This window comes from Coregonus lavaretus (assembly GCF_964263955.1).
Source record: "Coregonus lavaretus genome assembly, chromosome: 19".
NCBI lineage: Eukaryota > Metazoa > Chordata > Actinopteri > Salmoniformes > Salmonidae > Coregonus > Coregonus lavaretus.
The window spans coordinates 14,503,023-14,530,527 of record NC_140006.1 but is presented as its reverse complement, the minus strand read 5'-3'; the positions used below and the strand labels follow the sequence as shown (position 1 = coordinate 14,530,527).

At 44.4% G+C, this 27,505-nt stretch overlaps 1 protein-coding gene across 1 annotated transcript; it reads left to right on the top strand.

Moving 5' to 3' along the window:
* Positions 1–68: 68 nt before the first annotated feature.
* Positions 69–27,505, top strand: mmp14b (matrix metallopeptidase 14b (membrane-inserted)). The gene is made up of 10 exons (XM_084183348.1): positions 69–627; positions 12,630–12,778; positions 12,988–13,110; positions 13,335–13,642; positions 14,039–14,200; positions 14,370–14,536; positions 15,001–15,139; positions 15,277–15,427; positions 25,559–25,674; positions 25,834–27,505. The coding sequence occupies exons 1-10, from the start codon at positions 529–531 to the stop codon at positions 26,211–26,213; spliced, it is 1,794 nt and encodes a 597-aa protein (XP_084039474.1). The 5' UTR covers positions 69–528; the 3' UTR covers positions 26,214–27,505.

The following is a 27,505-nucleotide window of genomic DNA, read 5'->3' as shown; positions in this document are numbered from 1 at the left end:
AGGGCCAATGTTGAAGGGGGAGGTTTTACTATTTTCCAGTAAAGGCCTCGCGGGACTATCAAACTAGCAGTAGCTGTGTGAGAGAGAGAGGGGTGAAGAAAGAGGAATCAAAACATCCCGACCATACCGACAGAAGGAAAATTCAGGGAAAGCAGCAAATAAATATATAGGCCTAAAACGTTGAGACTGCGACAAAGAGAAACAAGGTCGTCGACTGTAATTATTGTGGAATATGAGCTGTTAAAACGTTGAATGCCAAATTATTGATGCAACCTCTCGCAGCTCTTTAATCAAGTTACTCCTCAGTTTATGTTTACAAATACATCTGGTTTTGATTTTAGAAGCAAGTAAAGAATGTCCGGCTTTCATCAATGCAAATTGCTGTTTAAACAATTATATTTTTGATCCATAATTTTGCATTTGGAAGCGTACTTCCTACCGGTGTAGCTACTTCAAGAATCAAGGAAAAGTGATACAGGGGAAAATAGGGCCTTTTTGGTAGTTTTTAGCCGGTGTCGTGGTCGAGGAATGGCACTCCGAGTAGAGGCATATGCCCAACTGCTGTTGCTCGTGTTGGCATGGGACCTGAGCGTGCAAGGAGCGGCGCAACAAGATGTAAAACCAGAGGTGAGTGAGTCATACCCTAGTCTTGGTAGGTCACTCGAAAATAATTAGCAGGGATTGTTGGTTTGTTGCCAGATTCATCAGAGTTAACGGCTACCCTGAAACGATATGCCTTGCTCAAGGGCACAGCGACAGATTTTTCACCTTGTCGGCTCCCGGAGTCGAACTCACAACCTTCCAGATTACGGGCACAACGCTAGGTTAACCGCTACATTTGAACACCGCAATCAATCTTTGAAAAGTTAGATGGGCAAACTATGTAAAAAATATATTTTTTAAAACGAAAAGAAATATACAAAAATAAGAATATGCATCGTGATGTTTTAACCTGATGTATACCAATAGGCCCTACTGTTAACCTTAAAAGCGCAAATAACATATTCTTATTTTAAAAGTGCCAAATTGGTAATGATCGCAAAGAGACACTGTCTGTCAAGCAGTAACACTTTTTATTTGATTATTTTGTAACACAAGTAAATGGTTTAAAATCCACCAAATAAGCATATATTTTAAACTGTTCACAAATTTATAGTCAAAATTGATGTTTCAAAATAGACGTTTTTGTATGTTTTGAACATATATTTTGATACATTTCCCCCATAGCCTTTTTATAAACATTTGTGTATTATTCATTTAAAGTGTTGTGTTTCTGTGATACCCAGAGCTGAGAAATTGGCAATTGAGCTAATCTGATATATAGCCTACCGGTATGACCTAAGATGTCACCTATATGGGCTATATGCGATATGCCATCAGACTTTTGGAACGCTATAGTCTATCAACTCAGTTCCAATTGCATCTGAAAGATGAGACTCTCGACTTGGTATAGAGACATTGACAGGAAGCTAAATATGTATTTACATTTTAGAGTTATTTTTTAGTTATAGTGGCAGCCATGCCCCAGGGGGCAAATCTGGGGTGGCTCCATGCCTATATCTTTTCAGGGTACATAGATCTACCTCTGTGGCAAATTTGGTGCTTTTATCACAACGTTTTCTATTGAGTTCACATTTTCAGCTTAGCCCATGCACCACTAGTATACACAATATCTAATTTTGAATTCCTCCATATTAACACAGAAATCATGGTAAGGTGTTTTTGTGGTTGGTAACTAGTTTCAGAAGGATAAATAGAGTTTTGAAGTTGTTACATTTCAGACCTCTTGGGGTCAGAATTTACCCCTGTTGGCGCTTTTAGGGTAAAAAAAAGTTGTACCCCAAAAGCAAGGAAATCATTTCCCAGGTCTGGGATGATAGACTGTCAGTAGAACTGGGGGGATGTGGGATGGATCTGAGCTCAGCTAAAGGAAGCAAACCACAATGATGATGGCTCACATGACAACATTTAGAAATGCTGAGGAGGCAAAATAAAAGAAAAAGAGAAGAAGAAGAAGACAAATGGGGAGAAATACCATGGTCTCTGTATTGTGGTCAGGTACAGAGGCACTTTCTGAAAGGAGAGGGGATTTAGAGTTGCGGGTAGGATCCAAGTTCAAAGACATGCGGAAATATAATTGTTGACATCTGTGCTGAGTTAGGGTTGAACTGGGGGAAGGGAATTTTACAGAGAGAAGGGCTGTGTCTGAAGAGATGATAGTCTGATGGTCAGCAGTGGAGGAGGACTCACCAGCGGTCAGTATCCCTAGTCAGAGAGAGATTAAGTTCCTTTGTTTTTCGACTACAGGAAGTCACCATCATGTTAAAGCCCCACGCAACCTATACTCCTACTGACAGACATCTATCATTTAGGAAAACACAGTAAGCTAGATCATATCACATGAAGCTCTGACTACATCACTGTAGATGTCAAATGTCCTTTTGATGTTTTTAATCTGACTGCTGGCACCTGAACTGTAATCTGAGCATGCTTTAGGGGCCTGAATTGCATTTCCAGCTGTGCAAATGGAAAGAATAATTTAACTACATCAGGGATGGGAAACTGCCATTTGTAGGCCCACGGAACAATTTCTAAATAAAATAATAATAAAACATTTTGGAACTCAGTTGGGAATAGTAGAATACACAAGTTGCAATTTCGAAATCTGGTTGTGCATCAGCAGTTTTCCTCTTGTTATGTCAGTCACTGACAGTCACTCAAGTAGCCCATGTCAGCTAACATTTTTCAGAATGGTAAATTAGTATAGCGGCCAGCTATCTAAACTTGTAGTAATCATGGTCGAATTACTGACCGGGGGGCCCCCATTGATTTTGTTAGTCATTGTCAGTCAGATATCATATTAAAAACTGCAAACATTTCTCTCCACCCTATGGCAAAAGAAAAGTTGTAGAATTGCATGAAATTAGCTGTTAAATGTACTTTTTATCTCTCACCTTGGGCTGGGCGTAAACCGTATTTTACTATATACCGGTATTGATACATGGACCAGTTTGGGTTTTTACTTTACCTTCTATAACGGTATTTCAATGTTTGGTTTGTTAAATGTGATACGCAAATCGGGGTGTAATGTCCGTTTTTACAGTTTACTCCGTTGGCTAGTTGAGTCGTCTTTCTCCCTCCTGCATGCCGCTTCCCACACTAAGCCCTTCTCCCTGTCACTCAAGGAGAGATCAGTTGCTCGGAGTCACAAACACTTTCTTGCCATTCACTCTGCAGTCTGCATGGTCAGGTAGATGCAACAAGATGTTGGTGAAAAGAATGCTGATTTTCACAAGCGTTTAACAATTACACTATTTGTGTATCTTACTGTCTGCTAGTTTGTATTTTCTTAGCAAGTTATGACTAAAATAAGTATTGTTAGCCGCTAATGCTAATCGCTAGTTAGATGGCTAGTTAGCTTGCTAAATGTACTAAGAGACCAGTATAGGCTCCTCAGAGGAGGAAGGGGAGGACCATCCTCCTCAGTGAATTTCAGAAAAATACAAATAGTGAAATATTAAAAAAGTTATCCTTTTTAGATAAAACTATACTAAATATATTCACGTCACCAAATAATTGATTAAAACACACTGTTTTGCAATGAAGGTCTACGGTAGCCTCAGCAGCACTCTGTAGGGTAGCACCATGGTGTAGCCAGAAGACAGCTAGCTTCTGTCCTCTGGGTACGTTGACTTCAATACAAAACCTAGGCAGCTCATGGTTCTCACCCCCTTCCATAGACTTACACAGTAATTATGACAACTTCCGGAGGATGTATTCCAACCAATCAGAGCTCTTGCAGCATGAACTGATATGTCCACCCAATCAAAGGATCAGAGAATGAATCTAGTACTGAAAGCATAAGCTACAGCTACAGTAGCTAGCACTGAAGTGCATAACATGTGGTGAGTAGTTGACTCAAAGAGAGAGAAAGACAGTTGAACAGTTCTGAACAAATTAATTTATTCCAATATTTAGGAGAAGCGAGAGAGAGAGAGCTATCAATATTTTGTAGTATATTTTTCACTTTCACTTACTTAGCTAGCATCGAATGCAACTAGCTAGTTTGCCCTACTCAAACACCTGGCTCAAACAGAGAGGGATGCTATGTTAGCTAGCTGACTATGGTTATTTAACACTGAAACTCTTCCAAGGCAAGGTAACCTTTTGGTTTTATAAATGTATAACTGTGTAACTGCTAAACTGCTTGCTGCTGACTGTACACTGTACTACATGATTGTAGTGGGTTTACTAACATGTTAGTTCTAGTAGCTATGTTGACTATGACGTGACAACGATGTAGGCTGTGTGTAGCGGTTAGCGTTCATGATATGAAGGTTTGGCTTGTAAACGTTTTTTTGCCTTGTCACAGACAGCTGATGTGTTGTGCAATGAAGTCCACAAAAAGTGGAAAAGGTGAGAAGAGGAGAGCGCGTGTAGATAGATGCTAGAAGGAATTATATATACAACAAGCTGTTTGTATGTGGCTGCTATGAAAGTGAACTGTGTTTGCATGTGATCAGGGGTGTATTCATTGTGCCGATTCTGTTGAAAAACGTTCTTAAATGGAAGCAAACGGAACGAAACCTGAACCGCAACAAAATTTCGCTTAGGGCCACAAAAAAGGCTAGGGCTGGCTCTGACTGCATGTGTGGGTACGGATGTGGGTATGCAGACCCACAAGTCACTGTGGCCCCTCATGATGAGTTCAGATTTTTTGTGGCCCCCACCTCCATCAAAGTTGCCCCTCCCTGACCTAGATTAGACTGTCAATTTAGCAGAAAGTAATCTAGTATGTCTCTCAGAGGGAACTGAAGCACTGATAATGTCAGTCAATGAGTTTGCCATTTAGACAGATAAATCTGTTTTTTACTTTAGAAGCAAGTAAAGAATGTGCAGCTTTCATCAATGAAAATGGCTGTTTAAACAATTATATTTTTGATCCATAATTTAGCATTTGGAAGCTCTTCTTCCTACCGGTGTAGCTACTTCAAGAATCAAGGAAAAATGATGCAGGGGAAAAACAGGGCCTTTCTTTAGTAGTTTTTTGCGGGTGTCGTGGTCGAGGAATGGCACTCTGGATAGAGGCGTATGCCCGACTGCTGTTGCTCGTGCTGGCATAGGACCTGAGCATGCAAGGAGCGGCGCCACAAAACCAGAGGTGAGTGAGTCAAACTCTTGGGAGGTCACTCGAAAAGAAATAACAGGGATTGTTAGCTTATTGCCAGATTCATTACAGTTAACGGCTACCCTGGAGCGATTGGGGTTATGTGCCTTGCTCAAGGGCACAGCAACAACTTTTTCACATCGCAGAATTGAACTCGCAACCTTTCAGATTACTGGCACAACACTCTAACCGCTAGGCTACCTTCTGCCCATTTGAACGCAGCAATCAATTTTAGAACATTTAGAGGGGCAATATCCTCTCTGAAACTTTGTAAAAAATATATGCATTGTGATGTTCTAACCTGATATAAAGCAATAGGCCCTACCTTAAAAGTGCAAAAAACATACAATATTCTTAGCTTAAAAGTGCCAAATTGGTAATGATTGCAAAGAGATACTGTCTGTCAAGCATTAACACTTTTATATTATTTTATTAATCTTTTGTAACACAGGTAAATGGTTTACATTCCGCAAAATAAGCATATACACTATATACACAAAAGTATGTGGACACCCCTTCAAAAATGAGTGGATTCAGCTATTTCAGCCACACCTGTTGTTGACATTTGGCCGATATGTGATATGGGCGCCAGTGCCATCAGACTTTTGGAATGCTATAGTCTATCAACTCAGTTCCAATTGACAGCTTTTCACTGCTTCTGTTCTACATTTGGGGTAACTCACCAACATTTTACATTACATTTACGTCATTTAGCAGACGCTCTTATCCAGAGCGACTTACAAATTGGTGCATTCACCTTATAGCCAGTGGGATAACCACTTTACAATATTTTTTTTTTTTTTTTTGGGGGGGTGGGGTAAGGGGAGGTAGAATGATTACTTTATCCTATCCCAGGTATTCCTTAAAGAGGAGGGGTTTCAAGTGTCTCCGGAAGGTGGTGAGTGACTCCGCTGTCCTGGCGTCATGAGGGAGCTTGTTCCACCATTGGGGTGCCAGAGCAGCGAACAGTTTTGACTGGGCTGAGCGGGAACTGTGCTTCCGCAGAGGTGGATGAACGCAATGCCCTCGTTTGGGTGTAGGGACTGATCAGAGCCTGAAGGTACGGAGGTGCCGTTCCCCTCACAGCTCCGTAGGCAAGCACCATGGTCTTGTAGCAGATGCGAGCTTCAACTGTAAGCCAGTGGAGTGTGCGGAGGAGCGGGGTGACGTGAGAGAACATGGGAAGGTTGAACACCAGACGGGCTGCGGCATTCTGGATGAGTTGTAGGGGTTTAATGGCACAGGCAGGGAGCCCAGCCAACAGCGAGTTGCAGTAATCCAGACGGGAGATGACAAGTGCCTGGATTAGGACCTGTGCCGCTTCCTGTGTAAGGCAGGGTCAAACTCTCCGAATGTTGTAGAGCATGAACCTACAGGATGGGGTCACCGCTTTGATGTTAGCGGAGAACGACAGGGTGTTGTCCAGGGTCACGTCAAGGCTCTTCGCACTCTATGAGGAGGACACAACGGAGTTGTCAACCGTGATGGCGAGATCATGGAACGGGCAGTCCTTCCCCGGGAGGAAGAGCAGCTCCGTCTTGCTGAGGTTCAGCTTGAGGTGGTGATCCGTCATCCACACTGATACGTCTGCCAGACATGCAGAGATGCGATTCGCCACCTGGTTATCAGAAGGGGGAAAGGAGAAGATTAGTTGTGTGTTGTCTGCGTAGCAATGATAGGACAGGCCATGTGAGGATATGACAGAGCCAAGTGACTTGGTGTATAGCGAGAATAGGAGAGGGCCTAGAACTGAGCCCTGGGGGACACCAGTGGTGAGAGCACGTGGTGCGGAGACAGACTCTCGCCACGCCACTTGGTAGGAGCGACCGGTCAGGTAGGACGCAATCCAAGAGTGAGCCGTGCCGGAGATGCCCAGCTCGGAGAGGGTGGAGAAGAGGATCTGATGGTTCACAGTATCAAAGGCAGCAGACATGTCTAGAAGGACAAGAGCAGAGGAGAGAGAGTTAGCTTTAGCAGTGCGGAGAGCCTCCGTGACACAGAGAAGAGCAGTCTCAGTTGAATGACCAGTCTTGAAACCTGACTGGTTTGGATCAAGAAGGTCATTCTGAGAGAGATAGCAAGAGAGTTGGCTAAAGACGGCACGCTCAAGAGTTTTGGAGAGAAAAGAAAGAAGGGATACTGGTCTGTAGTTGTTGACATCAGAGGGATCGAGTGTTGGTTTTTTGAGAAGGGGTGCAACTCTCGCTCTCTTGAAGACGGAAGGGACATAGCCAGCGGTCAAGGATGAGTTGATGAGCGAGGTGAGGTAAGGGAGAAGGTCACCGGAGATGGTCTGGAGAAGAGAGGAGGGGATAGGGTCAAGCGGGCAGGTTGTTGGGCGGCCGGCCCTCACAAGTCGCAAGATTTTATCTGGAGAGAGAGAGGAGAAATAAGTCAAAGCATAGGGTAGGGCAGTGTGAGCAGGACCAGCAGTGTCATTTGACTTAACAAACGAGGATCGGATGTCGTCAACCTTCTTTTCAAAATGGTTGATGAAGTCATCCACAGAGAGGGAGGAGGGGGGGGGGGATTCAGCAGGGAGGAGAAGGTGGCAAAGAGCTTCCTAGGGTTAGAGGCAGATGCTTGGAATTTAGAGTGGTAGAAAGTGGCTTTAGCAGCAGAAACAGATGAAGAAAATGTAGAGAGGAGGGAGTGAAAAGATGCCAGGTCCGCAGGGAGTCTAGTTTTCCTCCATTTCCGCTCGGCTGCCCGGAGCCCAACAAAGCACATATAATACTACCGGTAATTTGAGTGATGTTTGGCCATAATCTTTGCACCAGAACGCTCACTAGTATCGAGAGAGAGATAATACCCTAAGTGAACAGTAAATCAAGATCTGCAGCTCTGTGTCATAGCCAATTAGACTGGGCTCAATGCAGCTGTTTAAAGACCATAGTACCAGTCAGAGCATGGAAGGTAGGTGTTTCATATCCAGTGGCCTCAGTGAGAGCAAGAAAGTGGGCAGAGGATTTCCTCTTTGCTTGAAAACACCTTGTGTTGGTCTCACTGTGGCAATAAGTATGAAGAAAAAAAAAGATAAGAGCGTCTGCTAAATGACTTTAAAAAATCTTGTTGATGTTGGCTAGCTAGAGGACTGTTTGCATAGACAACCGCTGGTAATCCCATACACACTTAGGTAGAGAAGAGTCAGAGGTCAGGGAGGTTTATCAGTAACATCCACATAGAAGATTTATGATGATAATGTTGCAACACCACCCAGACACACACATGTATGATGAATGACTCTGATGATGTGTGTGTGTTGTGATTTGTCATAGTGTGTTCAGTAGCTCCTAAGCCAAGTGTCTTGTGTGGGCCAGATCATTGTGTCAGTATATTGCGTATCTACAGTTGAAGTCGGAAGTTTACATACACTTAGGTTGGAGTCATTAAAACTTGTTTTTCAACCACTCCACAAATTTCTTGTTAACAAACTATAGTTTTGGCAAGTCGGTTAGGACATTACCTTGTGCATGACACAAGTAATTTTTCCAACAATTGTTTATAGACAGATTATTTCACTTATAATTCACTGTATCACAATTCTAGTGGGTCAGACGTTTACATACACTAAGTTGACTGTGCCTTTAAACAGCTTGGAAAATTCCAGAAAATGATGTCATGGCTTTAGAAGCTTTTGATAGGCTAGTTGACATAATTTGAGTCAATTGGAGATGTACCTGTGGATGTATTTCAAGGCCTACCTTCAAACTCAGTGCCTCTTTGTTTGACATCATGGGAAAATGAAAAGAAATCAGCCAAGACCTCAGAAAAAAAATGGTAGACCTCCACAAGTCTGGTTCATCCTTGGGAGCAATTTCCAAACTCCTGAAGGTACCACGTTCATCTGTACAAACAATAGTACGCAAGTATAAACACCATGGGACCACGCAGCCGTCAAACCGCTCAGGAAAGAGACACGTTCTGTCTCCTAGAGATGAACGTACTTTGGTGTAAAAAGTGCAAATCAATCCCAGAACAACAGCAAAGGACCTTGTGAAGATGCTGGAGGAAACAGGTACAAAAGTATCTATATCCACAGTAAAACGAGTCCTATATCGACATAACCTGAAAGGCCGCTCAGCAAGGAAGAAGCCACTGCTCCAAAACCTCCATAAAAAAGGACTGGTGCACTTCACAAAATAGATGGCGTCATGAGGAAGGAAAATTATGTGGATATATTGAAGAAACATCTCAAGACATCAGTCAGGAAGTTAAAGCTTGGTCGCAAATGGGTCTTCCAAATGGACAATGACCCCAAGCATACTTCCAAAGTTGTGCCAAAATGTCTTAAGGACAACAAAGTCAAGGTATTGGAGTGGCCATCACAAAGCCCTGACCTCAATCCTATAGAAAATGTGTGGGCAGAACTGAAAAAGTGTGTGCGAGCAAGGAGGCCTACAAACATGACTCAGTTACACCAGCTCTGTCAGGAGGAATGGGCCAAAATTCACCCAAATTATTGTGGGAAGCTTGTGGAAGGCTACCCGAAACGTTTGACCCAAGTTAAACAATTTAAAGGCAATGCTACCAAATACTAATTGAGTGTGTGTAAACTTCTGACCCACTGGGAATGTGATGAAAGAAATAAAAGCTCTCTACTATTATTCTGACATTTCACATTCTTAAAATAAAGTGGTGATCTTACCTGACCTAAGACAGGGAATTTTTACTGGGATTAAATGTCAGGAATTGTGAAAAACTGAGTTTAAATGTATTTGGCTAAGGTGTATATAAACTTCAGACTTCAACTCTAGCTATGAGCAATGAGCCTTCATTCTCATGATCTGTTGTTATGTTTGTGTGTAGTCATTGGGGCACACTAAGTCGATCAGTAATCTGGAGTACTGTTGACCAGAGTTTTATTTCCATTGGCCAAGAGAAAATGTTTGTTTTTCTTCTTCTTTGAAATGTAATTCAGTCATCTTTCTCTATTTCTAGGCAGGGGCGCCAGTGCACACACACACACACACACACACACACACACACACACACACACACACACACACATCCTTCGAACTCTCATTTTTAAGGTCAGGGAAGTCATATCCTTACCTCTAAAATGTGTAGGCCTATTAGTTTGTTACTTTGTCTATGTAAAAAGTCTAAATACTAGGTCTGACTCACTCAACTAAAGTAAATAAAGTGACCACTATAACTGCCCACTCTTTAGGCTTCAGTGATCAAAAGTGCTACAGTTAGAAGTAGCATACCCTTACAGTGAATAACACTTGAAGACGTTTTTTTTACGGATCCACCAATGGGACCATGTATGGGAGGAGTGGGACTCACTAGGCTTATGGTTGAAACAAGTGTTCCGTTTTACTGAATGGCTCTTTTGCGCATACATCCATATTTTACACTTGTTTACATTTTAAAAAATTTTTACACTATGAATGACCCAGATAAAAGACTCGAACGAAAGGTATAGTGGCCTCAGAAAGAGCTGCTGTGGCCTTATACCAAACATAGAATTGAAACTTGTCCTGAAACAAACTCTTCCTCTAGACATGTCCTCCCACCTCCATTATATTTATATAATCATAATCCATTAATTACACACTTCACCATCCCCCTCTCTTTCATGACGCTCCTCTACCTCTCTCCACCTCACTCCTTCATACGTATTTACAATACTGTAATACAGTGAGTTCCCCCCACCCACACACACAGTATATGTTATATGTCACGACTTCCTCCGAGGCTGCCTCCTCTCCTTGTTCGGGCAGGCTTCGGCGTTCATCGTCACCGGCCTTCTAGCCACTGCCGCTCCTCATCTCATCATTCCATTTGTTTTGTCTTGTTTATTACACACACCTGGTTCATATCCCCTCATCAGTACCTGTATAAGTGTTCCCTCTGCCCCCTTGTCTTTGAGTGTGATTGTTCAATGTAGAGGATATATAGCTCAGTTGAGCTAGATTTGTATTGTGTATCGCCGGGATGTTCACCCGTGTGCCTTGTCTTCCCCAGTACGCCGTTTACCGCACTGGTGTATATTACGCATAGCTGCGTACCTCTGTTTATTTGAATAAACCATTTATTCAGTGATTTCCTCTCCTGCGCCTGACTACGTCCAACATCACCCGCTACAGTATAATGAAACTGCTGACTTATCACTGTAGTACAGTTTGATACAGAGAAAATTCTGAAATTACATAATGACTAGTTCATTTAAAGTATTGTTTTTGTGTTAATTATATTCATTATGTTCCTGGAACATGTACAACAACCTACCAGGCAGTTACTGTACACAACCGATGTACTAACTGTGCACTGGGTGTGGTTGTTCACAATTATTTACCCTCAGGGCTCTGGGTTTTCCGTAAGAGAAAAGAGAGGGAGAGTGGGAGGAGGAGTGTGGAGAGAAGAGGACAGAGAGACGGGAATCTGGGGGGGAGGGGTTTTGACTTTTGAGTTTTGGATGGGATCACAGAGAAATTCCCAGTAAAATTACTGACTGACTGTGTTTTTTCGCAAGAGACTGACATTGTTAACGCAACAAAAGAGCTGAATAGTTGAAGGTCAAACATGCAGCCAAACAAACCATATTTTAAAGTTGTGAAAAACACCTCCTGGGTGTGTGCTAGCTTATTGACAATGTTGGAGTCAGGGCGTGTTCAGTAGAGAATATCAGAGGGGTGGGTCTCAGGTTTACCTACCTCACAATAGCCACAGTGTTGTTTCCAACTCCTGTTTGGGGGGGGGGGGGGGGGGGGGAGAAAGGGTAGAGCTGAAATTGTGTGGGAGAGGTTTGGAACCCAGCCACTGGTTCTGCCACGGATAAAGAGTGGGAGGCACCAGAGTGATGAGCTTCCAGGGAAATGCAAGGTCAAATATATACTGTAATCATCTGGCCCCTTCTCTAGTGCAGCCAGACACTGTAATCGCACAAGTAGAAGCCTGGAAAGCGAGGCCAGTCTAGACCTATAGGGATGTAGGTTAATATTTTACCTACAGAATGTTTTTAGTTTCACTGTTAAGTTTTGTCTACCAAGATTTGGGCTTTTCCCTACAAGGGCTTTAGTGAAATCTGAGCTGTCTTTGTACGGGGCCATTTTGTCCTGGTTTGGTTTCAGTGTGTCAGCTTCTGTCAAATTGGCCTTACTTTCATTGGTCTGGACACAGTCACTGAAGAATACTGTTTATGTTTGAATACTTTTATAGTTACTCATTGGAATGACCATCGCCAGTTTGTGGACCTTGTGCTTCTCACGCAAGCCAAAACATATGAAAACATACATTTGAGATTATTTGTTGTTTATGTCATTGTGGAATGTACATCAAGTCTACTCAGCCTTATTTGCCAACATTCATATCCTACAGATGCAAAGATAGATGTTGAAGCAGAATCCATATACTTTACCGTATACAGTATTTCTGACTTATCTGTATTATATTCATTCTACAACCATCCAGGACATGTTTTAACATTACAACCTCTTCCTGTTCCATCTTTTAGGTGTGGCTGCAGCAGTATGGCTACCTGCCCCCAGGTGACCTGCGGACACACGCTGCCCGTTCCCCTCACTCCATCACCACGGCCATCACAGCCATGCAGAGGTTCTACGGCTTGACCATCACCGGCTCCATCGACACCAACACTGTAGAGTGAGTGCCTCTCACGCTAAACAACTGTTGCTGGTTCAGGACCATATTACCCTGTTTGTAGGACCAGGAGCTTATAACTAGGCCATTAAAAACAAATAGCCTTACTTGTGTGAAATCACTGATTCAGGGTTATCGTAATCAAAGGCGGGTTTCCAAGACAGAGATTCTATTCGACTCTGTGTGACCAGTCCCTGAATTGTGTTTGCCAGGGCAATGAAGCGGCCACGATGTGGCGTTCCAGACAAGTTCGGCACTGAGCTGAAGAGCAACCTGAGAAAGAAGCGCTACGCTATCCAGGGCCTGAAATGGGATAAGACTGATCTCACCTTCTGGTAAGTTATGCCTCCAACTCCAATTGCATGTGTAGGGTAACAATGAAAAGAACAGCCACAACCCATATGGTGAAGTTATGTAAAGTGTTTATTATTATGCCGTAAAGTTTATCACTGTTTTCCCTCTTTACTCCCCGTCTTCTCCTTACTCCCTCAATTTCTATATTTTTCTGTCACAAACTGTGCTCTTCTCTCTCTAACGGTGCTCCCTCTTTCCCTCTTAGTATACAGAACTACACCCCTAAGGTGGGGGAGTATGAGACCCATGAGGCTATCAGGAAGGCCTTCAAGGTATGGGAGAGTGTGACCCCTCTACGCTTCCGGGAGATCCCCTACAGTCACATACGGGACAAGGTGGAGGACTTTGCCGACATCATGCTCTTCTTTGGTGAGGGTTTCCATGGCGACTCCAGTCCCTTCGACGGCGAGGGGGGCTTCTTGGCACATGCCTACTTCCCCGGTAACGGCATAGGGGGAGACACTCACTTTGACTCTGCAGAGCCTTGGACGGTCGGCAACAGTGATCTGTCAGGTGAGTGACCTTGAGTGTTTGGAAGAGGGAGAGGGATGTTATGATGGGAAATTCACTGGGTTGGGAGTTACCATGCTCCTCAGGCAGTTGTGAGCAGCAGGCCACAAAAACACACCATCAGCAGGCCCCAATGTGTGTGTTTTGGAACTTATCCCCAGGGCGTGTTTGTGTGGGGAAAATGCATGATATACAGTTTTCTTTCGTTTTGATGGTGAGATAGAGGCCTGCTATTTAAAACCACAGGGATAGCTTGTCAATACATTAGATGTTCCCAGTCAGTTCAATTTGAATAGTGCTTTTTTTTTTTATAGATGCACACATACCATTGTTATAACAAGCTTGAATTTCATGGGACAATTTAATGTGATGGTGATGACATGGTTCTGTTGGTCTTAGGTAATGACGTGTTCCTGGTGTCGGTACATGAGTTGGGTCATGCCCTGGGTCTGGAGCACTCCAACGACCCCTCGGCCATCATGGCTCCATTCTACCAGTGGATGGACACAGAGAACTTCCAGCTGCCTGAAGATGACCTCAGGGGGATACAGCAAATCTATGGTGAGCACAGGCTAAGAGGAAATTCATTATAATTACTGTTAGTTGTTATACTGTATCTAGGCTATAACTAGGGCCCAAATTTCATTTTAGTCAGATCACAAAAAAAGATGAAGGGCCAAGGTAATGATAGTAGTAGAGGATTACATTACTCTCTTCCTCTACCGTGCAGGTGGTAGATCAGGTGGTGGCCCCCGCCCTCCTCCACCTACCCCACGCTCCCCTCACCACCCGCCCAAACCCACTCACACCCCATACAACCCTCGCTTTGGCCCTGACATCTGTGAGGGACACTTTGACACCATCGCCATCCTCCGAGGAGAAATGTTTGTCTTCAAGGTAATTAATTACAGATATGTATAGCTGAAATTAGCTTTGTCGTTGTGTATATATATGTATATATATATATATATTTATAAACTGGGTGGTTTGAGCCCTGAATGCTTATTGGCTGACAGCCGTGGTATATCAGACCGTATACCACGGGTATGACAAAACATTTATTTTTACTGCTCTAATTATGTTGGTAAGCTGTTTATAATTGCAATAAGGCACCTCGGGGGGTTGTGGTATATGGCCAATATACCACGGCTAAGGGCTGTGTCCAGGCACTCCGCATTGCGTCGTGCATAAGAACAACCCTTAGCCGTGGTATATTGGCCATATACAGGTATTAACCATGTCTCTCTCTCCTTCAGGAGAAGTGGTTCTGGAGAGTCCGTAACAACGGGCCGTATTGCCTAAATATATATATACATATATTTAGTTTGTACAGGTATTAACCATGTCTCTCTCTCCTTCAGGATAAGTGGTTCTGGAGAGTCCGTAACAACGCGGTTCTGGACGGATACCCAATGCCAATAGGCCATTTCTGGAGAGGCCTGCCATCAAACATCAATGCTGCTTATGAAAGGGATGATGGCAACTTTGTATTTTTCAAGGGTAAATCTGTCTTTACTCTTTACTCTGTTACCACCCACTCACAATACTATTCTATAGACCTGTATATGTAGAAGACATCATTGTAATTCTTACTGAGGAAAGCCACTCATTCAGATTCTCTCTCTCTCTCTGTGTAGGAGACAGGCACTGGGTTTTCAAGGAATCTCTTCTGGAGGATGGCTACCCCAAGTCTCTAAAGGAGATGGGCAGTGGTCTACCCAAAGACAAAATAGATGCCGCCCTCTTCTACACCCCCACCGGCAAGACATACTTCTTCAGAGGAAACAAGTCAGTCTCTTCGCATCTGAATGTCTCTGTGTGTGTTTGTATACATCAACATGACATGACTGAGTAGAGTGGAAATGTATACACTAAACTAAAGAACGTTGAAAACATAACATTATGACATGAACTACTGTTCCCTGAAGGAGGGAAACGAAATACAACATACTATGGGAGTCGCACTCTCGCGACTTTGGTTGAAGAATCTACAATCATGCCTGACAAGGCCAATGAAATCCGTGCCTCGCTGGAAGCCCCGCCTTCCACAGTTGATAAGCTTGAGGCGTTGATTCATTCTTTCAATTTAATACTGCTCTTCACAGAGCCCAGGAACGGGCGGTGCGGGGCCTAACAGGTGTTGTACCTTGCTTCCCTCCTTCAGGGAACAGTAGTTATAGTCTTAATGTTATATTCCCTTTCAGTCAGTCAACTTCGGTACAACATACTATGGGGAAATATAATCACGCCCCAAGCCGACCCCAACGGATACTAAATGAAATGGCCCATGGCAGACCACCCAGACCTGACCCCGCCAGATGCAGCAGTCTGGGTATTGTGCACACGGCGCGCTGCCTAGTTACTTGTCCCAGCATTAAGCACACTGTGCGCTACACTGGGAGCAGTGACATCCAAGCAATAAAACCTCACTAAAGTGTGTGGTGATGCCCAACTCGCCGCAGCACAAATATCTCCTATAGTGAAATCAAATCAAATCAAGCTTTATTTATACAGCACATTTCAGACATGGAATGCAACACAATGTGCTTCACAGGAAAAAACTACTAAAAACAATGAAAATAAAAAGTGAAATATTTACTGCACAACAAACATAAGAAGATAAAAAACAAAAGAATAACAATACATTTGAACGACTAAAAAGCACCCTGAGGAAAAGCAAAGCTAAAAAGGTGTGTTTTAAGATCTCTTTAAAAAATGTCCACAGTTTCGGCCCCCCTCAGGTTCTCTGACAGGCTATTCCAGAGGCTGGGGACATAGTAACTAAAGTCTGCCTCTCCATGCCTCTTGGTGCTAGGCTTTGGGATAGTTAAAAGGCCGGTGCCAGAGGACCTGAGGGACCTACTGGGTACATAACTTAAAAGCATGTCTGACATGTATTGGGGTGCACAATTGTGTATTGATTTAAAAACCAATAGAATAATCTTAAAATGAATTCTAAAACTCTCAGGCAGCCAGTGCAGAAACCTTAAAACCGGTGTAATGTGTGCTCTCCGTCTGGTCTTGGTCAGTACCCGTGCTGCAGCATTCTGTATGTTTTGCAGTTGACCAATGGCTTTCTTGGGTAGACCAGACAGGAGAGCATTACAGTAGTCAAGCCTGCTTGTAATAAAAGCATGGATGAGTCTCTCTGTATCAGCCTGAGAGAGAAACAGCCTCACCTTGGCAATGTTCCTCTGGTGGTAAAAAGCTATTTTGGTCACATTCCTAATGTGTGATTCGAAATTGAGTTCAGAATCTAAAATAACAGCTAGGTTTTTTACATGGTGTTTTATCTTTATTGCCTGTGAATTAAAATGTGCAGCCAAATTCTCTCTCTGTGCTTTGGCTCCAACAATAAGTACCTCGGTCTTGATTTAGCTGGAGGAAGTTGTAAGCCATCCAAGTATTTAAATCACTAATACAGGCTAATCATTTATTTGTGGAGCTAAAATCCTCTGGTGACACAGAAATGTAAAGTCGTGTGAAAATCAATGCTGTGCTTTCTGATAATGCTGCCAAGGGGTAACGTATATAAACTGAACAGTACCGGACCCAAAATCTAACCTTGTGGAACGCCACATGTGATATGTATTTTCTCTGAGTTATGTTCACCAAAGGTGACAAAAAACTCTTGACCGGTTAAATAGGTCCTTAACCAATTTAGAACTGGACCAGAGAGGCCAACCAACCTCTCCAGTCTGTCCAGAAGGACATCATGGTCAACAGTGTCGAATGCAGCACTTAAATCCAAGAGTACAAGGACAGAGAGCTGTTTGGCATCTGTGTTGGCTCTAAGATCATTTACCACTTTAACTAAGGCTGTCTCTGTGCTGTGGTGGGCCCGAAAACCAGATTGGAATTTTTCGAAAATAAAGTTGGCACTTAAAAAATAATTTTGCTGTTTGAAAACCAATTTCTCCAGAATTTTGCTTAAGTGTGGAAGGTTGGAGATTGGCCAAAAATTGCAAAGAGCTGAATAATCTAGATTACTTTTCTTCAGAAGGGTTTTCTCCATAGCCATTTTTTAGTGCAGTGGGGAAAGTGCCTGTGAACAGGGAGTGATTAACAATAGCTTGTACTTCTTCAGATATACAATTAAAAACTGTTTTGAAGAAGGTGGATCGAGAAGGCAGGTAGAAGGCTTAAGTTGTTATATCACTTTCCTGAGCAACCTGTGTCAACCAGGGGCAGTCTGTGTCAACCAGGGGAAATAAATCCAGAGTGCGTGGTAGGCTAGGGCACATATCATCAAACATCTCATCAGGTCTTGCTTGACTGATACCCAGCCTAATGTTTGTTATCTTATCTCTGAAATATGCCACAAACTCATCACATTTAGATGTGGAGGAAAGTTCACATAGATTTGCAGGGGTAGGATTTATCAAGCCAACAATGGTCAAAAAGAGCACTCGAATTATTCTGATTATTAGTGATCAAGTTAGAAAAATGAGCCCATCTGGCATTTCTAATTGCCTTGTTATACTTCTGCTCTGCCTTTCTGAAATTTCTCTCCGTTTGGATGTGGCCTTTTTCAACTTTACTGGAGCTATGGCATCAATTGTTGCCCCTAATTTGCTATTAAAGTTATCAACTAAATCATCACAAGAGGAAGGCAGAATAGGTGATGGAGTATTGTTCATACACTCAATAGAGGCTATGTCAATAGAAAGCCCCTTGGTAATAATCAGGTCCAGAGTATGGCCGCGGTTATGGGTGGGCACAGTAACATGTTGGATAAAGTCCATAGAGCTCAAAGATTCAGAAATTCAATGGCTTTGGAGTCAGCCTCTTTGTTAACATGAATATTAAAATCACCCAACACAATGATTTTGTCATAGTTCTCAAGGACAATAGACAATAGTTCAGAGAAATCAGTAAAGAAAGTGGGGCAGTGCTTTGGTGGCCTATACAGGGTTATGGCCAGCCCTGGTGGCTGACATTTAAACAGTATAGCATGATGCTCAAAAGACCCAAAGTCGCCAAATGAAATGTCCTTACAGCTGAGAGCATTAGTAAAAAAAGCAAGACCTGATGAGATGCTCTACCCTTTTTCCCATTTCTGATAGAGTATGAAAAGCTTTAGTCCGGGGGGAGGCTTCAATATGAGCGGCACTACAGTCTGAAGACAGCCATGTTTCAGTGAGAAACATGCAATCAACTCTGTGCTCAGTAAAGAGGTCATTCACAAAAAGGTTTAACTAGTGATTGCTCTAACATTTAAAAGTGCCATATTCAATGAGTGTGGGCCACTCTGCCCATGGGGCATCTGCCTGAGGGTAACTAATAGAATAACAACCAAATTGTTAACGTTACAACACATTTTCTGGCAGTCTCCAATTTATCAGAATCTGATGAGGAAACGACCTGCTGAACTGTGGTGGCCTTTGGGGGAGGATGCCACTGGGTGGCCGCCGGCTGTTGGTATACACCCAGGATCCGTGCTGACTCCCGGGGCTGGTAGGTCCGTCTCAAGCTGGGCAAAGCTTGGGATCTGATCTTCTTGGATAGATGGGTGGCCAGACTGCCTCCCCTATCTCCTACGCCTTACGGATGTCCAGTCTCCCATGGGCCGCGGAGTTGAGCTTAACATCTGTTTGTTGGATTGGGACAGATCAACGCCGCCCGACTAATCGACAGCTTTGCTATAGGAGGCATTTAAAACTGAGATTCGGTTTGCCTGGGTTACAGCAAGGTTGGTGTACTTAGAAAGCAGGTTTTCCTTTTCTCGCAGCCGAGCTAAGAGCCGCAGGATCTCTTCCCGAAGATGCTTGATGGTGGTGCATTTAGGGCAGACAAATCCCTGTCCATTTTCCAGTTCTTCATCTTGTGATTGTGTGGAAATCATCTCACACCTAAAGCATTTGCGTCCAGCCGTGGATAAAAACACCAGTGCGCTAGCACTGATAGCGTTAGCCTGCTCCATTTTCATGATGGCTAGCAGCAAACTGCTACTTAACAGGAATCCGGGACACAAACTTGCGGTCCCAACCGTAAAGGCTGACCGCGTCGCGGAATCAGTAGCAATACAAACGCTTTAACGCTTTAATGAAAACTGTTTAATAAAAACAACAAACCGAGTGTAGGCAGTACACTGTTCTGTTGTGTACTCTGATCAACCCTTTAAACAATGCCCAAGACGCTGTCAAACCCCTGGTGGAGTGGGCACGCTAGTTAACCCTTGCCAAATGCTGATATATGCCAGTGAGAGAGACACTGCTTAGAGAGCGCCCTGCCGCTAGCAGGATTAGCAAAACAGACAAAAAGCTGGTCACATAACCGGGTATACCGGGTCCGTTCAATATATGTGCGTAAAGCTGAATGTATGTCACCTTAGAGTCGCCCGGAAGGTTGTACGGATAATGCGTGGAGGTCCCTAACCCTTTTAGACGAGGCCACAGCCATGAGCAGGGAGGTTTTAAAGGAGGGGATCTTCAGATCCACCGACTCCAGAGGCTCAAATGAGGCCACACACTGCACCTCCAATACCAGCGCCAAGTCCCATGTCTGAGCAATAGATTTAGATACCCGTCTGAGACAATGTAAACCTTTCAGGAACCGCATCACCAGGGGGAGAACCTCCAGTGAAGCTCAGTCAATTCCCACATGACATGCTGAGATAGCGACCATGTACACTTTCAACGTGGAGAATTCACTTCCCTGCTCGAAAAGCTCCTGTAGGAACATAAGGATTGTCCACACAGAGCATTGAAAAAGAACAAGTCCTTTATCTTGGCACCAGAGCTCAAACGCTTGCCAATGATACGCATACAGCCCTCTCGTGGAGGTTGCCCATGCAGACTGAATGGTAGCAATACCATTTCGGAGGTAAAACACTAGCCATCAGATTGGCCCTCCCAGGGGCCCCAAAAAACTAAATCTCCGGCCTCTCAGTGCCAAACCTGTCCATGCGCCTGGGACAACAGGTCCCTGCGCAACGAGAGTTGTCACGGGTCCGCGCCTAAAAGGCGAATGATCTCTGCAAGCCAAGGCTGCCTGGGCCAACAGGGAGCCACAAGAATTAATGATAAGCACTCCCGGCGCACCCTCTCCAACGTGGGCTGAATCAGATCCACTGGCGGAAACGTGGAAAGGAGAGTCCGAGGCCACTGGGGCGCCAGAGTGTCCGTTTCCAATGGGGTACTCGGGTCCCTCATCAAGAAACATAGATGACACTGTGCATTTTCTCGTGATGCATAAAGATCTACGTCGGCCCTGCTAAACCTCTCCCATATTTGGGCAACCACCCATGGGTGTAGTCTTCACTCCTGAGGAAGAAGGGCCCCCTTGATTACAGATCCTACCCGAGTTGAGGCAACCGGGAACATTCACCACCCAAAGTGAGAGCAAATGCACACTGCGCCACAGCAACAGGGAGCGAGCCAAGGTGAGGAGGGGGAGGAACCAAGTCCACCCCGTCTGTTGATGTATGCCACCATCATCGTGTTGTCGGATCTGACCAGCACATGCCGGCCCGACAAACGCGGGAGGTGCCTAAGCGCTAAGTACACCGTCAGAAGTTCCAGGTAATTGATATGCCGGGCACTCTGTGACACCGTCCATACTCCCTGAATTGAGTAACCCTCGCACAGTGCGCCCCACCCTTGGGGGGGACGCATCTGTCATGACCATCTTGCGGGACAAACAACACCTGGCCCATGAGAACCTCTTGTGACAACAGCCAGGGATCCCTCCACTGGGCCAGTGCACGAAGGCATGTCGGGGACACCTGAATCTACTGGCTTAGGTGGCGAGATGCATCCAAGCACGTTGCTAGCACCCAGCGCTGGAACGGCCGGCATCAATAATAGTCCCAGGGGAAGGACCACAATCATAGAACCATTATCCCCAGTAGGCTCAGGAACTGGCGAAAACGTATTGTGCGCCCCATCCAAAATTGGGCCTAGCAGAGCTGGAACCCAGACCCCCTCTCCAAGGATAGAAAAGCACGATTTACACACGAGTTTAACTCGAGACCCAGGAATGGAATGCGCTGCAAAGGGGTTATGGCCGAGATCCTTTTAACGTGTAAATTGGGATAGCCACTCTTGCTTCGCCCTCATGTTAGTGCTAGCAAGCAGGCTAGGTAGTGCTAGGTATCAACAGCCAATCCAGTAAGGGCTGGAAACCATACTGAACTTTGATTGGTCAATCACAACGTGATGTCATGGATGTGTGTAACACCGCTTGTTCCCTTGACTCCCTTGAATCGTCCAGATAGGCCAATACCCTCAGCCCCTGGCCCCTCATGGGTGCCAGAGCTGCCTCCACCACCTTCGAAAAAACATGAGGCGAGAGGGACAAGTCGAACGGGAGTACCAAAAACTCGTAGGCTATCGCCTCGTGATGGAATCTCAGGAACTTTCTGTGACTGGGGTACATGGGCACATGAAAGTACGCATCCTGAAGGTCGATGGTAGTGAACCAATTGTCGGGATGCACGGATCGTAAAAGCCTCTGGTTTGTGAGCATCTTGAATTTGTGAACTCTGAGATGGTTGTTCAGGGCACGCATTACTAGAATTGGGCGTAAACCAACATTTCTTTTCGGAACCAGGGAATACAGGCTGTACCATCTATCCTCGGCCCCCGGGGCAGCCTGCTTAGCTGACGGAGCTCCGCCTGTCAGCCTTCCGGAAGGTTCCCCCTCAGCATCCCGAAAGGACCTACGAGGGAGATAAGCGTGCAACTTCTTCTCTTCCTGCTTCTTTTTGGCCTCGAACTGGGCCTGCATAGCCTCCAGGGCCGAACTGAACAACCCTGTGGGAGAAATCAGCTCATCAAGGTACATCTGTTTGTCACTCTCCGGCACCTGCGAGAGCGTCAGCCAAAGATGACGCTGTGCCACCACAGTAGCTCCCATTCTCTTCCTGAGCACTAGAACGGTGCTCCGGGACATGTGCAGAATGAAGTCGACCATAACACGGATATCGAGGAGCTCTGCGTGGGGCTCTCCTGCGGCCAAAGCCATGCCCAGATCCTCCAGAAACTCGGTCTGGTAAACCTGCAGCATAGTGATAGACAACAGGGATCAGGCAGCCACCCCCTCTGCACTATACACCTTCTCCAGCTGAGCAGCCGAAACAGTGGTTGTTAGGGAGCGTAGGATTCGCATTAGCCACGCCCTTGTTAGCCAACGGGGATAGGTAGCCAGCTAGCTTGCCATCCAACTGAGGCGTGTGCACCAGCCCTGTACCTTCCATCCTTTCCAGATCCATGAAGGGGGCACACCCATGCAGCATCAGCTTAGCTGAATGCGGTTTGGACCAGGTTGTTGTCAATTCTTTGATGAAATCAGGAAACAGGGGTAGGTGGTGCTTGACTGTGGCAGCCACAGGGGGTAGGTACTTCCAACCGAACCTTGATGCCTTCTACTGCAGGGATGAACATGCCCACTTCACCTCCAAACACATAGTCGTCCTGCGGCACAGTTCTATGAACGATGCGTTGGATACTAAGTTTTCCACCGCTACTCCCGTAGCGTGAGGAGGTGGCTGTCCCAGAACTAAGTCCTCTTCGTCCCCGGAGCCGTCCAGAGACACCAAGTCGTCATCTGAACCTGGGTCCTGTATGTAACCAGCCGTCTCACTGTTGGGATGCTAGTTCCACCTGTTCTGACCACAGCTCCAAGTCTCTCTCTGCTTCCTGCACCTCGGTCCCAGCCGAGGTACCAGCATTTGGGAAAGGAAAGTCGCCATCGGTAATCGTGAGTATCTTTTAGAGAAATGCTATAACCGCATGACTGGGGGCATGATCTCAACCCCAAACCTGGCTTCGACATCGTCGTCTCGGTCGCTTTCTTAGCCATCTTAGTCATTGCACCAGCAAATTGAAGAGTAACTCATTATTCTTGATTAGGAAATGTATGAGAACAAGTACAAACTTCAGCACCCAACAACCAGGGGGTGAGCACGCTCTACCACTATGAGACAGTTTAGTTGGCGCAACGTAATACAGTCTTGTTTTCCAATTGTTTGTTTTAGTAGCGTGAATCGTTCCTGTTCACACCGAGGTGAAGAGCGAAAGAATTGAAAGAATGAATCCGAGCCTCACGCTTATCACCTGTCGAAGGCGGGGCTTCCAGTGAGGCATGGATTTCATTGTCAGGCGTGATTGTAGATCCTTCAACCGAAGTCGCCAGCGTACGACTCCACATAGTACAGTGAGGGAAAAAAGTATTTGATCCCCTGCTGATTTTGTACGTTTGCTCACTGACAAAGACATGATCAGTCTATAATTTGAATGGTAGGTTTATTTGAACAGTGAGAGACAGAATAACAACAACAAAATCCAGAAAAACGCATGTCAAAAATGTTATAAATTGATTTGTATTTTAATGAGGGAAATAAGTATTTGACCCCTCTGCAAAACATGACTTAGTACTTGGTGGCAAAACCAATTTTCAATGCCCTGGCTGAGGGAAGGAGGTTCTCACCCAATATTTGACGGTACATGGCCCCGTCCATCGTCCCTTTGATGCGGTGAAGTTGTCCTGTCCCCTTAGCAGAAAAACACCCCCAAAGCATAATGTTTCCACCTCCATGTTTGACGGTGGGGATGGTGTTCTTGGGGTCATAGGCAGCATTCCTCCTCCAAACACGGCGAGTTGAGTTGATGCCAAAGAGCTCGATTTTGGTCTCATCTGACCACAACACTTTCACCCAGTTCTCCTCTGAATCATTCAGATGTTCATTGGCAAACTTCAGACGGGCCTGTATATGTGCTTTCTTGAGCAGGGGGACCTTGCGGGCGCTGCAGGATTTCAGTCCTTCACGGCGTAGGGTGTTACTAATTGTTTTCTTGGTGACTATGGTCCCAGCTGCCTTGAGATCATTGACAAGATCCTCCCGTGTAGTTTTGGGCTGATTCCTCCCCGTTCTCATGATCATTGCAACTCCACGAGGTGAGATCTTGCATGGAGCCCCAGGCCGAGGGAGATTGACAGTTATTTTGTGTTTCTTCCATTTGCGGATAATCGCACCAACTGTTGTCACCTTCTCACCAAGCTGCTTGGCGATGGTCTTGTAGCCCATTCCAGCCTTGTGTAGGTCTACAATCTTGTCCCTGACATCCTTGGAGAGCTCTTTGGTCTTGGCCATGGTGGAGAGTTTGGAATCTGATTTATTGATTGCTTCTGTGGACAGGTGTCTTTTATACAGGTAACAGGCTGAGATTAGGAGCGCTCCCTTTAAGAGTGTGCTCCTAATCTCAGCTCGTTACCTGTATAAAAGACACCTGGGAGCCAGAAATCTTTCTGATTGAGAGGGGGTCAAATACTTATTTCCCTCATTAAAATGCAAATCAATTTATAACATTTTTGACATGCGTTTTTCTGGATTATTTTGTTGTTATTCTGTCTCTCACTGTTCAAATAAACCTACCATTACAATTATAGACTGATCATTTCTTTGTCAGTGGGCAAACGTACAAAATCAGCAGGGGATCAAATACTTTTTTCCCTCACTGTATGTTGTACGAAAGTTGACTGACTGAAAGGGAACATCATATTTCTCTGTCACAAATTGCTATTTGGCCAAAAGATGCTTGCAAATTTCCCAAAATAAGTACTGCCACTTTTGCTTGTAAGAGGTCTCTGACATTTGAGATGAGGAAATCAAAACCAGCAATGAGAAACACAGAAATGATACAATGATACTATTCATTGCATATTGGTTATCCTGCTGAACTCAGTTAATTAAGAGGCTTAGCTAAGAGAACCAGAACATAATTCTGTCTCCGGGAGGTTTGGTCTTTCAGTGGCCCACCTAGCCTACATCTCATAACTCAGACCACACCAGCAGAGCAGCCACATCTTTGGAAGAATAATAGACCTGTAGGTGTGTGGTCAGCACAGACCAGAGGTTTGGAGATATGCGGATGCACTCATGTTACACTGAAAAATGTCTGTCTCTCCCCATGTTAGGTACTATCGCTACAATGAGGACTCACGCTCTGTGGACGCTGAATACCCCAAACCCATCAATGTGTGGCAGGGCGTCCCAGACAATATTAAAGCTGGCATCATGAGCAGGGACCAAGGTAACCTTCCCGTGTGTTTTTGTGCGTGTCTTTTATATGTCCTAATCTAAAGAAAACAACGTTTTTTTAAAATTATTTTTTTATTTCAATGGATAAAGTTATCCCAACTCTGTATTTCTTATTTTACATCTTTATCTCCCCACTGTATTTGGCTCTCAGGACACACCTACTTCTACAAAGCCAATAAGTATTGGAAGTTCAACAACCATAAGCTTCGTGTTGAGCCTGGATACCCCAAGTCTGCTCTTAAAGACTGGATGGGCTGTCCAGAGGAAGACCCCAAGACCGACGGAGGAAGAGGGGGTGGAGGACATGACCGGGAAGACAGAGAGGAGGATAGAGATGAGACAGAGGTCATCATCATCGAGGTGGAGGAGGAAGGAGGATCTGGCGGAGGGGCGGGCGCGGCGGCGGTGGTGGTGCCCCTCATGCTGCTGGTGTGTGTGATCCTCACTCTGGGGGCACTGCTGTTCTTCCGCAGGTACGGCACCCCACGCCATCTCCTCTACTGCCAACGCTCCCTACTGGACAAGGTGTAGAGGGGAGGAGAGGGAGAGGAGAGAAAGGGAGGAGAGAGAGGAGAGAGAGGAGGCTGAAGAGTTGAGAGGGACTGTATGGGAGAGAAGAGAGCAAATGGAGAGTAATGCTAGTGGAGATAAAAAGAGAGAGAACTAAAGTCAACTGATCTGTGGACTGTGAACGAGGGTTAGCCAGAGCAAGATATACTTGTTAGCTATAGTTAAAATATTCCTACCACTACCAACTTAAACATGGAAGAGATTCCTTTTGCTCTTTCACTCCCACTCTATTCTTCCATTTCCGTCCCCTCTTCTCTTCCCTCCTTTCTCTCTCGCTCTCTTTGTGGTTGTTGACTCCAGCTCATCGCAGTTTGTTTAGCCTTTTTAAATGTCATTTTTTAGTGGATGTCGTCAGTGTTTGTGTCCTTGCGAATTTCAGCTTTGAACATAATTATGTTCAGTGCCTCCATCTGCCCATTTTAGTGTCTAATGTGTTAAAAAATGCAATCAGCATCATTCCATGTCATGTAATGTTCTGCTCCATGATAGTAGATTATGCTAGATTCTGTCAAAGTATTTTACCCGTTAAGTGTTGTCTCCTATATCTCAGTTATATCACATGAACTATGAACAGTCTGAAGAGAGAGGGGGTATATATCAGATAAGAGTCTATGCGTGCCCCCAGTCCATCCTTACTACAATTTGATATCTCGATTTAAGAGAGCCAGTATGGAACATTAAAGGGAAAGGATACACTAACAGTGTCCTAATGAAGCATGTATAACACTCATTTGAAAGCTGAGCAATTTGTCTGTGTCATTAATATTCCTTTATGTCATGCAGTGTTTTAATGATTATTATGATTATTATTATCAACGATGTTGTCATTATTATTATGTCTATTACTATTGTTATTGTTGTTCTCCATGTATAGAATGTGTCTGTGTACATTGTCATTAAATGTCCTGCTGGACAGGGAACTACATTTAGAAAGTGGCCTTAATTTTATATTTCATTTTGGGGGAAGTGAATGGGATGGGGATATTATTTTTGAAACTTGATTGTTTTTCCATCTCAATGCAATAAATTGAAGATATGAAAATGACTCCTTTTTGTCAATGCACTTGTTTACAGTTCTCAATTCATGGTGCTGTTTTTTTATTTTTCAGGGATGAGAGGGTTTACTAGTAGTTAAAACAATAATAATTATATTAATTTGTATGATAATAATGATAACTATCTAAACTATTTGAATAAAATTGTGCCTGTCTTTTTCACTTTGATACTTTTCTTTAAAATAAAATGTTTTCAAA